Source organism: Mustela putorius, unplaced genomic scaffold, assembly GCF_011764305.1.
Source record: "Mustela putorius furo isolate JIRA1106 unplaced genomic scaffold, ASM1176430v1.1 tig00000095_pilon_pilon_pilon, whole genome shotgun sequence".
NCBI classification, from domain to species: Eukaryota; Metazoa; Chordata; class Mammalia; order Carnivora; family Mustelidae; genus Mustela; species Mustela putorius.
In genome coordinates, this window is record NW_025421280.1 from 2,419,750 (window position 1) to 2,432,846 (window position 13,097).

The 13,097-nt window shown below is 45.8% G+C and overlaps 1 protein-coding gene across 1 annotated transcript in view; it reads left to right on the forward strand.

The window, feature by feature from the left end:
• Positions 1 to 13,097, forward strand: part of EIF4E3 (eukaryotic translation initiation factor 4E family member 3) — a 186,099-nt gene that overhangs the window by 128,138 nt on the left and 44,864 nt on the right. Inside the window, exon 7 of the mRNA XM_045088505.1 lies at positions 4,004 to 4,154. Within this exon, the coding sequence (XP_044944440.1) occupies positions 4,004 to 4,119 (116 nt within the window). The 3' untranslated portion in view covers positions 4,120 to 4,154. The remainder of the gene's footprint in view (positions 1 to 4,003; positions 4,155 to 13,097) is intronic.

Genomic DNA, 13,097 nt, shown 5'->3' on the forward strand with positions numbered 1-13,097 from the left:
TGCATTCAACATGCATTTTATGCTGGAATTACCTTAGCACAGTCTCCCTTTCTCTGCCTTTATACTGTAGCACTGGTGAATGGCTTTGTTATTTTTTTGCTTGCAAAACAGATACAATTTTAAAGTGGTAGTCTTACATTATTATTGCAATAGAGATTTAGAATTCTTTTGTAAATGAATGTGTAACGATATTTGTAAAAAGACATTATCCATAAGGATTTATAATAACCTTTTCAGGATGTTTATTATCTACAATTGTGCTGGTCTCAAGGAATGGAACAGAACTTGCCCCCACCCCCCCAAGGTACTTTGTAGGAATCCACAGGAGTGGCTTTCAATACATTCTCATTAAGAGTTGGCCTGATACACCAGCCAGCCAGTAGCTGGAAATGCTGGCTTAGGAGTTTGGCAGCTTCTGGGGTGATGGGTCTGAAAAAAATTATTTCTGTTAACAACAACAAGCCATAGAACCCTATATCTCTTTCTCAGTCACATCTTGGAAACAAGAAGTCTTCCTTCTCAATTTGTGTTGTTAAAGAGGAAAGAGATACCAGTGTCTTGTTTTTATACAAATATATGTATATTTTAAAACATTTCATTCAGGCTTCTAATTTACTTCTTCAAATTTCTAAATTTCACCAAACTTCAAAACAGCAAAAAGAAAAAAAAAATCTCACCTTTTCAAAGAATTGGACAGAGTTTTTTGCGTGTGACTGATCTCTGGAAGAGCAGGTAATTTGTGTTAAACAACTGATTGACATGCTAGCCTCTGGGCGTTTTCCTAAGAGAAACCGTGGCAAGAACACAGCTCCTGATGCGGCAGCCACTTTCCCCCCAAAGTGGATCAAACTACACATTCCAGCAGTGAGTCTGACAAGGAGGGGGGGGGGGAAGCTCGTCCCACATTACATTCTCCCGATATAGGAATACAGGGGGTAAACCCCATCGCTGGCGGGTTTCTGTTTCCCTGCAAACAGGGGTTTGTCCTTCTGTTGAACTTTCACCTCCCGAACTCGCCTTCTTTCATTGGACAAAGTGCAGAAAGAAAGAGGAGAGACCCAGGGAAGACGGGAGAGAGGGAGAAAGGGGGCCGAAAACACCACCCCCACCTCCCCCTCCTTCAACTGTCACTGATGGCAAAACACTTTCACTTTTAACTGGAGGAAACTCACATCCTTGCCTACCCTCTCTCTTTCCTTCTGTATTTTTAGCTCAGAAACCAAGCAAATAGCCATCGCATTCCTATCTTCGTCCCTAGTTGTTAACACTCTCCCTCTCCTTTTTTTCCGGTGGCTGAATGGGCCCCCCATTTCCCCATCTTCTGAGGAATCCTCCCCTCCCCCATGCCCCTCATTTTTCCAGGTCTTTCTTGCCAGATCCCTCTTTTGCCAGGGACTGCTCTGGCGTTCCCTTCCTCTCTCTAGTCTGCAGGGCTCTGCCTCCCTCTCCCCTTCCCCATCCAGTCTGGACGCCCCTCACTCCCATCTCCCGAGAACAGCCCCCCCCCCCTCCGTCCAGGCTGCCCCCTCCCCCCCCAGCTTGGCAATTGCGATTTTTTTTTTTTTTTGCTGCGAGCCTTGTTGTTTACCCAGCAGGTGGATGTGACGTCAGGGACGCACAACAGCAAAAAATAACAACATCTCCCTCCGCGACGTGTTGGCCTCTCTCGCGCGCCTTATTTATTTATTTGTTCCGGGAGGCCGGGGGCGGGGGGGGAGCCGGGTGGGCGCCAGTACCCGTGTGGCCCAGGGAGGGGGCGCGGCGGCTCGCGCTCTGGGGGTGCCGCGGGGCCTTGGGGGCGCGTGAGGCGGAGAGGGGGCCCTGGCAAGAGGCCGGGAGGCCGGCTGGGGAGCGCCCCCAGGCCGGCGCTCCCCGCGCCTCTGCCGCCGCCGCCGCCGCCACTGGCGCTGGCTGGGCTCCGGGAAGCTAGTCCGGAGCGGAGGAATCTATTGTTATTTATTGTGTGGCGGTTGCATGCTGTACTCGCGGCGGCCCGGCCCTCGTCCGGGAGTGCGTGTGTGCGCGCGTGTGTGCGCGAGTGAGTGTGTGCGCGGGGGTGCGCGCGCGGGCGGGAGTGGGCGCGCGCGGGGGAAAGGCCCGAAAACACCTTAGTTTGCACCGAGAGACCATTTGCAGCGGGTGAGTTTGTATTTTTCCATTTCTGCTCCACTTTTTCCCAAGCTGCCTCCTGCCTTGTTTCCGCCACTTTAAACAACAACAACAACCAGCACCAAAAAAAAAAAAAAAAAAAAAAAAAAGGAAAAAGAAAAAAAGGAAAAAAAAAACTACTTTCCACCTCCAGGCTCCACGTGCATCTCCCCCCCTCCCCCCGCCCTCCCCTCTCGCCTCTCTCCCCCGGCCCGGGCCCAGGCTCTGGGGTGGGGTGGGGGTTGGGGCCGGCGCGGGGGTTGGGGGGGCCGCCGGCGGTGGCGGCGCCCGCACGTTTGGGTCCATTTCCATAAGTCAAATGGGGGGGGGGGCGGTCGCGGCAGCCGAGAGGCGAAATCGTCTTCCCCTCGGCCCCTTCACTCCTGGCTCTGCGCTCTGGGCGATCACCGCGGGGAGAGAAATCAATAAGCCCAGGCCGCCTGGCTCAACTTTCGGTGTCGGGCGTCGGGGTGCCGGCAGAGAAGCGGGGCCGGCGCGGGGCCGGGGTCGAGTCTGCGGCGGGAGGGGGCGCGCGCCGGGAGCCTCGGGAGCTTGAAGTTTGGACTCGGAGCAAACTTTTTCCCTTCGCTCTCCGAGAGTGTGTGCCCCTTGATGCCCCTGGTTTGTAATGATGGGAAGCCCGCATCCTGGGCCCCGTGCATCGGGACATCCCCAGTGCCACACGCGCCTGGCCCCGAACCCAGCGGCGGGGACAGCCCACCGCCGCCCCCGGAGCACAGAAAACTCGGACACACACTCGCGCACCCCCAGCTAGACACGCATCCTCACGCGCGCTGGACCCCGGGAACCCAGCCTCGCCGCGGACCGGCCCGTGACATACGTGGCCAGCTCCGCGGGTGGGAGTGGGAACCGGGTGCGCTGCGGGGAATCGCCGCGTCGGGTCTCCTCCCCTCCACCACACGCACTTTCGGGGTTTCCTCTCCTTCGAAGCTTGGGGGGTACCGGGGAGGTTTCCCAAGCCTGGATCTCTCCTGAGAGGCGCGGGAGCCGCCGCGTCTCTGTGGCCCTGTCCCGGCGGCCGATGGCTCTCCATCCCTGGCCAGCACGTCACCTTCTTCCCGAGCTCCCCGCGCTTCATCCCCATCCCGCGGAGGACTCAGCTGGGCCGGCAGCCGGGACTGCGTGCGCTTCGGGTGGGGACGGCGGCGGCGGCAGCAGCGCCGGGAGCTGAGAGTTTGCCAGTTGCCTCGGGGTCGCGGTCATTCGCTGCCTCCGCCTCCCTTCTCCCCCGCCTCTTGCCCCCCCCCCCCATACCGCCGCTCGGAAACTTTGATTCCTTCTCCTTTTTTTGCCCTGGGCGAGTCCCCCTCCCCACCTGTTGTGAGATCCGCCTCGGTCCCCGGAGACTGGCGGTGACACACGCGGGCGCCGGGGAGCTCCGCACCCAGAAACAAAGTCGCATGCCCCCTCCCCAGTGTTTGCTTCGAAATCGCAGCCTGCAGCACCCCCCCCCCCCATCCCGCGCAGCTCCCGCCCCTGTGAGAATAAGGACTAAATAAACAGTTGTAACTTCAAACCTTGCGCCTGCGATCGTATCCCTTTCCCACCCCCTTCCCCCTTCCTCCCCCCTCCTTTTTTGTTGTTGCAACTTTGTAAGATCCTGGGGAAGGTGCTGAGACTTTGGCTCGGGCCGATTTCCCGGTCTCGGGATCCGTGCAGGGATTCCCTAAGCCACATCCTCCTTTGCGTCCACCCGCACTCGCGGGTCCTCCTAGTCCGCCGCCCTCTCGGTCTTGGCCCCCCAGCCTAATCACTTATCCCACCCCCCTCAGTTCCCCCCAACCTGCTCCGGGAAGACTTGCTGAGGGTCGCCCTGGTTTCTTGTCGACCGCAGAACCCGAAAGTTTGCAAGAGGAAGAGAGCGCGCGGCGAGCAAGCGGGCCAGGGGCAGCGGCTGCGGCAGCGGCGCCGGGGACCATGGTGCTGCCGGCGCCTCCTCCGCGGGCGTGAAGGCGGCGCTCCCACTCCCTCCCCGGACTCTGCGGGTAAGTCGAGGCGGCCGCGGGTGCCGGGGCGTGAACGCGGGCGGGGGCAACCGATACCCTAGAGCCCCCGGGGGCTCTCTGCTCAAAGCGCCCGCCTGGGCGGCGCGAGCGTAGGGATGAGGCTCCTGGAGCCAGGATTGTGCCCATCCTCAAGCTGGTAGGTGCTTCGAAATACCGGACTTTATCCCCTTTTTTTCCTCCCCTTTCCTAAATCCGAGAATCTGGAGATCAAAGTTTAGCGTGGAGTGTAAAGTGCTCCGATAAAATATGGTGACATCTCTCCCCCCCTTCTCACCCCACTCCCCTCTTATAACTATTAATTATTTCCAAGTCATTGTGTCCAAATACCCTTGCCGGGCTGATTACAAAGTGTATTGATTTAGTCTGGGCTCATCCTACGCATTGGTTTTAATTCATTTTCCTTTTGCTCGACCAGAAAACCCGAAATGAAACTTATTTCTTCCTCTTTCCAGCACCCCGCCCCCAGCAAACCTCCACCATCACCACCCCCCACCCAGCCCTCATTGCTGAGGCTTGGGCAGAATAATGAAATTAATATAAACATTTCATTTGGTTGCATTTAAGCTTCTCCAGCCCACTTACAAGGGGCTGGTGTTGCTCTCCAGTCCGGTCACAGGTATTTTGTAAGTTTGGATTTCCTTTTTTGCTACTGCTTTTTAAAAGGGAATGCTGGAAGGGCATTCTGTATTCCTTTTAAAAGGAGGCTATACCTTGAAACCATCTACACTTTACCTTTGGTTGTCCGTAGGCTTTAGGATTTAGGGCTTGCACAATAGCTGAATTGAAAAACCTGAAGGATATTTAAGGGATTTTTTTCTACTGCTGAAAATGTATTGAAGAATCTCTGCGAATTTTTACCTTCTATCTTATTTCCTTCGTTTTTCCGTAGTGATCATCAGTTTGGGGGGAGATGTCTTAAGTAGAATTTGAAGAGAAGTGGTCAGAGTTCAGGTGTTTTCTACTCAGGGTTAGTCTGCATAATTGAGACAGAGGAGTTGCTGTTATTTTCAGTTCCAGAGAGAAATGTATCAAATCTTTTTTAGAATTCCACTGGAGTTTTGATTCTCAAAGTGGAAATACCCATCTCTTTCAGTCCAGGAAAAGAAAATTGAGCTTACAGCTTCAGAGATTTGGAATGGTTTTTTCCCCCCCTCCCTGACTTTTCCACTTGAAACATCTCATAATTAAAGAGCATTAAAAATATAAAAAGGAACTCAACTAGTTACCATTCAGAAGATGTCAGCTAAAATCTCACTGCAAAGGGGGTAAAAAAGGTTTAGCATCTTACCACTGGCTGCCTTTTTCCCCCCTTAGACTTTGGATTAGTCATTGTATGGGAGAGAGAAAAAGAAATCAGTTTTTTTTTTTTTTTTTGGAAAAGTAAAGTAAACAGCCTCCAACTGCTGAACCTTGACAACCCAAATTAAGGAAGCAGAAGAGATCAAACAGAACTGCTGCTGGGGTGTTGTCAGGAGCTCTACATGGAGAACCCTGGACTATTCGATCAAGCAGCAAAGCTAGATATTCACTAATGCAGAAATGGGCCATTGCAAATGCTGATCTTTGTTGTGCATGCTAAGGCTCAGGAAATACTCGGCCCCTCTCTAGGCAGCATTTGAGTTCCTTATGGATGTTGAGTTGCTAAATAAGTTATTTTTCTCATACAGTCTGGTTTATGAAGAGTGTGCGCGCAAAAAGGTATGGAATGAATATTAAGTCTTCCAGAGGCTGCCTTGCTACCCAGAACTGTGGAGTGGAATTCTTTTTACCAACATTAGACTCCTACACTAGAGTTAGGTAACGTTTTCTCACATCAAGTTTAGAAGATCTGCCTTGTCAGGAAAGCCAAGGTTTTGTATGTGAGCGTTTAAATCTGATGTGAAGCTCAAAAAGAAAAAAAAAAAATCCCTGGTGATGAAGTTTTGTGTCAGCCCACTCTTGGAATTTAAAAAGGCGAGAGGGAGCATTCTCCAGATTAGACATAACCTCTTTTTTTAGATTGACATTCAATATGACCACGTTGCTACTTTTATTCAAGTTCTCTGTAACTTGTCCTTGCTTGTTGTCTAGGAAAATTTAACTGCTTTACATTTTTAAAGGGAGTAGTAACAGCAATTACTTTAGCATTTTGTTTTCACAGGTTTATCAAAGTATAATGAAAGCAACATCAACTATTCAAATTAACTATCTCAAATTAGGGGGGTTATATTGCTGGAGATGTCTGTGAGATTTTGTATTTATATTTAAAGGCTGGAGTAAAAACTGTAACACTTATTTTTTCTTTTTTGCTATAAACTATCCTCAAATTAAATGTCATTTTTAATTAAGTAGAACAAAGTAGGAAATAGGACAAGTAAACACATAAAGAATAAAAATGATTGTTATTTAAGGATTGCATTTTTAATTAACATGTCGATCACATAGTAAGCACTTTTTGTTTTTTTATGTCAGAGTTTCATAACCATAGTGCCCAACATGTTTCAAAGTGTGTGGCTTTTATTGGATATATCTTTTATTGTATAATTAAACAATGCGAGTTAAACATACACATGGATGCTATTAAGCAATTCTGTGCAATATGTAATGTTTTTCAAAAAGCTATAAATATTTTCTCGTTAAATCATTTGTACCAACAATAACAAAAGTTGACTGGGTTAATATTGAGCTGAGGTATGGTTTTCTGTTAGTAAGTTTTTCCTTGCTTCTCCTAAGACTCTACCTCTGGCCTTGTATATTTGCATTCTTAGGCTCTATTGAAGGATATGTCTGTTTTCAGCAGTCGTTTAAATTAACAAAAGATTTGTGATATTTCCTAAACAAATATATTTATACTTCAGCACGTCCAGTGCCCACATTAAGAAAGTGAAGGGAGAATATAGCAGATGTGACAACTTCTTTTGAATGCAGCTTCCTCTTTGCAGCCAATCTTATTGTGCTGTTTATTTAGTTTTCATGTTTTACTTAAGACTAAAACTCAATTTTGAAATGTTATTCTTGTAAGACGCCACATCACAAAAAAGTATGTGTATTCAGATAACGTTAGTTGTTCTCATACCGATTACATTTCAGTGAGTATGCCAAGAATATTTACAGGGCATTGCAGGAGTTCTGTCTTTTGAAAAATAATTTTAGGCACACGTTAATAAAATTTAAATAGATTGCAGGCTGTCAGAAAATAGTATAAATTTTGTTTATGATTCAGTTACTTTAAGGTACTTACATTAAAGAAACTCATTTAACCCCTGACTGAAGAGCATTAAGAGGGGAGGGAAGCCCTCCAAAGAGCTCCCAGTGCCCTTTGCTCTCCTGATAATCTTAAATTACTACAATTTAATTGCAACTTCAAGGCATTGAGCCTGAGCTATTTCTGTGGGGCTGAGAAAGGGTTTTGAGAGCATAGCTAGATTTGCACAGGTGGCATTTTTGTTTTTCAAAAAAAATGTTTTTGCTAAGGGCTCTTTCTTTTCCTTTCTTATCCTGTTAGGTGTCCTCCTCCTTTTATAGAATTCAGTCATAGTAAATGCCATTTTTTGCTAAGCCAGCCTTTTTTTTTTCCCCTATTTTTTTTGGACCTAATGTGTATAAAGGTCTCAAGCAAGTAGAGGTTTGTTTTCTAAAGAAAATAACCTTATGAGAGGCATCTGCTGACTAGACATGAGCCAACATATACTTTTACTATTTGCAGGGGATTTTTTTTTTTCCTTTGGTTGATGGTAGTAATCCCACCAGGTGATCAAATACTGAATTTGTGAATCAAGCCAGCAAGCCACGTAAGTTTGCATTTGGGCCCGTGTATTTCCTAAATGATCTTTCTCGTGACTACTTACACTGGTCTGTAGGCCACTTTGCCATAATGCATGCTTTCCAAGGAGCCATCTTAAACCGATTTTTAAAAATACTTCTCTTCCATGGTACTCAGATGAATTAAGGTTAGAGGTGCCAAAAGCTGGAACATCGGCAGGCCATGAGATGAAACAAAATTCCTGAAACAGGGGAAAACCTGGCCAAATATGGGGTATTCTATGCATGACAGTTGTTTTTTGTTTTTTTTAAAACCCCCCTCTCCCCTGGGACATACATAGTTTATTTCAATGTGCATGTGATGATGTGGTTAATGGAAATTAAGCCTATTTGGCTGGTGTCGCCAACCTAAAAATAAATGTTGCAAGGAATGTTTGATTTCAAGAAGTGTTTTGGTTTTTCATCCTATAGATAATATTCTTACAATTATGGCTACAAGGCTGGGATTCCGGAAAGAGGAAGTACAGTGGCGTGAAGTGCATGACAGTCGGGAGAGACAATTAGTGTTCTTTGTTTCTTTAATAAGTTATTCTTATTAATTACAGTCAGTTGGTGTTAAGGCATTTTTCGGGTTGCATTTAGAAGCCAGTTCCCATTCAGGGGAGGGTTGTGCCAGGAGCTGTCTGCTTTCCCTCATGCTCTTATACCCAGTCATGAGACCTATGGACCAAATTAGCTGTGGATGTCTTTGCAAGGCTTGTTTTTCTTTTTGAAACCCCTTGAGGGCAGTTTTTAATATATGCCCTGCCTTGTGCACAACAGGTGTTTGTTTGGTAGTTATTTTACGGGATTTAAAGTGAGAAAAACATCTCCTACCTCACCAGCCCCTGGGAGAGAGAACTGACAGAGAGAGACCGTGGTACCTGAGCAAGTGTGGATGGGCTTTTCCTGAAGGCTCTCCACCAGCTGTGCTATTTAAAGAAGGTGGGGGAGGGGGCTCAATTTCGTGCCTTGATATTTGCAATTAAGTTGTAGTAATTCAAGATTGCCGAGGTAGTGCAAAGGGCAGTGGGGACTTTTTAGTGGTCTTCTCTTGACGCTTAAAGCTGCTCAGTCATGGGGTTAAATTAGTTTCTTCAATCTGAGTACTTAAAGTAACTAAATCGTAAACAAAATTTATATTAGTTCCTGACAACTAATAATCTATTTAAATTACATTAAAGTATCTAGGCAAAAATTTAATTAAAGACAGAAGTACTGTCAAGCCCTGTAAATATCTTGACAGGTCTACTCAAATGGAACTGATATCACGAAATATTTACATATGTCTGGTGTGTTCGGGAACATCTCGGCAGTGCCTGTGCAAAGCTAATTGCACTTTCTTTCCAAATCACATTTTTAATAAAATAGTTTCTTTTTTTTTTTTAAAAGGAACATGAATACATACAAAATTGTGTTCAAATGTTGTGTTTACTATTTAGTTCTCTTCTTAGGAGCACTCTGATGGGTCTATTTCCTCCAGCTGCTGCTAATTCAGACAAGCGGCTGAAATGGAGGGATCGCCAACTAGAAAACTCATGTCATTTTGTTTTATTTCAACAGTTTGTAGATAGCAGAGGTTAGTGTGTTATGGGACAATTTGCTGAGGGGGAAAAATGGGTATAACATTGGCATTGTGAGGTTCCTATTTAAATTAATTAAATAGAATAGATTTACTTAGGAGGGGACAAAGGTTTCTCCTCCTGATTTTTGTATTTGGATACATATTTATTTCTCAGTAGTAAGTCGGGTGGACATCTACATTTTGCTAGATTACTTGATTTTCGCTGATACTGTGATCAGCTGTATTTACTAGGACCCTGAATAATATTTCTAGCATCAGGCTCAAAAACTGAATTCCTGAGGTTTCTTTTTTCTCCCTTCCAGCTCTGCATTTGAGTCATAATGTGATTTTTCTCCGCTCCAGGTTTCCTGTCTGTGAATTAGGGGTAGTATTTTAAGGTATGTTCTCCGTGCTTAGTGATCTAATGGCACAGGTGCTGTGTTATTACTCAGATTCTTTAAGATATTCTTGTTGCTTTCCGATGTTGACCACAGCTCTTGTGGGGGAGGATGTGGTATGTGTTTTGCCTCTTTCTCCTCCTGTCCCAGAGCCCCGAGTTGGTGATGCCTGATCAGAGGTGTTGGCAGCCTCCTCTCCTGGGGACAGGTGAGCACAGAGATGGAACACAGATGCTCCCATGTGAAGTGGAAGGAAGTTGCAGTTGGTCCTAATTCAACATGTGGCAAAGAGGGGGCTTTGCTCACCTGCTTCCAGGTCATTGTGTGTGTTTGTGTATGTGTCAGAGAATTTTATTAAAACACAGATTCTTGGATCGGAATTTTTGCTGACTGATGAGAGAATGCGTTTTAAACAAACTTCTCCTGGTAATTCTGAAGCATACTAAACAGAGGACTGTGGACCAAGTGATTTGTACTGCTAGAGATTCCGGAACTGAAATCTTTTATCTTCTTTTGGATTTTTCTGGTGAATTTTTTGTTTTATCTTGAGGCCTGTATTATTTTTAATGAGTTCGGATTTCCATTAACAATAAAAACTGGTGGTTTTCTAAGTATGTATGAATATGGGAATCACGGCAGAGCTCTGGTTCCTGACACACACTTAGCTGCTCTGCTCCAGGGTGTGCTGTGTCTGGGGTGGGGCCAGGGTTTGCATTTGGAAAAAGCTCCCCACGTGATTCTGATACCCACCAGAGTGGGAGAACTGGACCCCTCCATTGTCAGAGTTGGACGAAAGCCTGCAACTCTCCCAAAGGATTTGACTTCACTGTTTGGACCTCATGAAATCTGAGAGGCGTGCAGGCTCCCTTTTGAGTCAGGCACCAAAAGAAACATAGATACGTAGAGAAATAGAGGCAGAACATGGGCGTTGCAGTTCCACAGAGTGGTGGGAACAAGCTGGAACATCAGTAGCTTTCACCAAGTACCAGACGTTTCCTTTCACATTATGCCCTTTTTGCATCCATGTTTCCAATGGGCGTTGTCATGCTGTAGCTACCAATTAGTGTCAGATGGCTTTCCGAAGTCTTTTTTTTTTTTCTTCTGAGTATTTCATCTTAATTTTAAAATCTGAACTGTTTACTCATTAGAGTAACCCTGCTGGCACAAGTATTTCGATTTCCTTAGGCATCTTGGGACATTCCCTACCATTGTATGTGATGGGGTCTGGAGGAATATTGATGAAAATAGCTTAGCCAACAATGCCACACAAATAAAGCAGAGTTCTAAGAAGAATGCATCCTACAAGATTAGGAGATAAAGGAAGATAAAATGCTAAGAAGGCTTGTTTAAGTATTCAGGACTTCAGCTAAAGATCTAACCACTAAGATCAAAAGAGTTTTTAAAATAAAAGTTGTACAGGCATTTTTTTTGGGTCTGTATTAGTAACAGTGCCTTTTGAAGTTACTAAAGTGTTTATCTAAAATGCCCTCACCTAAATTAAAAAAAAAAAAGAAAAAAGAAAAATTCCATTTGACTTTGGGTGTGGCTTAATTTTAACAGACACCAAAAAGTTGGCAATTGTGTTTATGTTTAGAACCTCACAGTTGCTTGTCTCTAGGTTCGGGAGGCATTTGGAATATCCCTGTAATACAGAGTTCTTTTATTGCTGTTTGGACCCCGAAGTACTTTTTAAAAAAATCGCTGATAGGTCAAGTTTTACAACTAGCTGTCTCTACCCTTGAGTAAAGGGTTTCCATAAAGGATAAATGGAACTGATTGAAAAAAAAAATAGATGGTGCCGAGGAAGAGGACGTGTAGTATTACCACTGTCCCTGGTTGATGAAATCTACAGCGTGATGTTAAATCGTTCCTCCTTGTTTGTTAAGAGGATGTTAATCATTTCATTAAGAAAGGTTAAGTAATTAACTGATTTAGCATTAGGGAATCAATGACAGACCTTTTTAGTGATGTATTATAGAAATTTTCTAATAGAAAGTTTGCCCCATTTAATTGCTTGGAAAGAAGCTAGCGGGACCTTGGGAAGGTGGGGGTGGGGCATGTGTTCCGGGCAACTGTAAATAACTTTGTGGAGAAACTAGTCTATTAAAATAGAAAATTGTTCACTTTCAGGTTTTCTTTTATGACCTGCATCAGGCATGTTGTTGCAGACCTGCTGTTTTGCATGCCTCCTCTGGGTTTAGGAAGGGTTCAACTGCTTAAATGTGTTCGTGTTATTTTCTAAATAATGGCTTTTGTTGCAGTAGGATGCATGTTGACAGTAAATGCACAGTCGTAACTTGGGTAAGCTTACAACAAATTCTTCTACTTGTAGGAGCAAGCCATCTCCTTGCCGCTGACTGGGGGTGCTTCTCCCTTTTGTCTCACTGTCCTTATGGCGACTGCCGCACAAGGCTCAAATATGCCTGCCGGGATGGGGATGGGGTGGGGGGGTTGGGTGGGATAAACTCTCCATCTGGCCAAAATTTACTTTTCTCTTAGACCCTTTTGTCCCCGAATCATCCACAAGGTGTGGTTCTAGCTTATTCTCCATGGGCACATAACTCACTTCAACTCAAAATCAGAAAGACGTGTTACGAGAGATCTGTTTTCTGTGTTCGTTTTTGTTTGTTTCTGTTAGGAAGCAGGACAGGCCCTTTTACTAACTCGAGCGATCCTCTGTGCCTTAGAGGTGACTTTCCTGTTGCAGGGGTCCTGAGGGAGAACTCTTGAAGGTAGAAATAAAGCACTTTTGGAAGCACCGAACATGGGTTTTATATTGGGACGCAGCGCTTAGTTGTTGTAGCAAGTGCCCCAACTGTTGAATTAAATGTGATATCTTGACCTCAGACACTCCGATCTTTCAGTTGCGAATAACTTCCGATGAGAGAAATCTGGCAGAATTTACGAAGCCATTTCATTAAGACTGTGTACGACACCAGAAAGGTGCAATTCAGAGAATACCCCGGTGAGCCGGCCGCATACCTGCACCTCCCTTCAGAGAGGGCAGCTTTCGGGTCCAGGCGGATCGCCCTTCATCTTACCTCTGTCCCCGTGCCCTGGACTTGACCTCTGCTCTCCGCTGGCCGTTTTTCATGCCCTGGATTTCTTCATGCTTTTAATACATATGCATGTATTCCCCGAAATAGAGGCTTTTCTTATGCATCTTCAGGTGTGTATTGA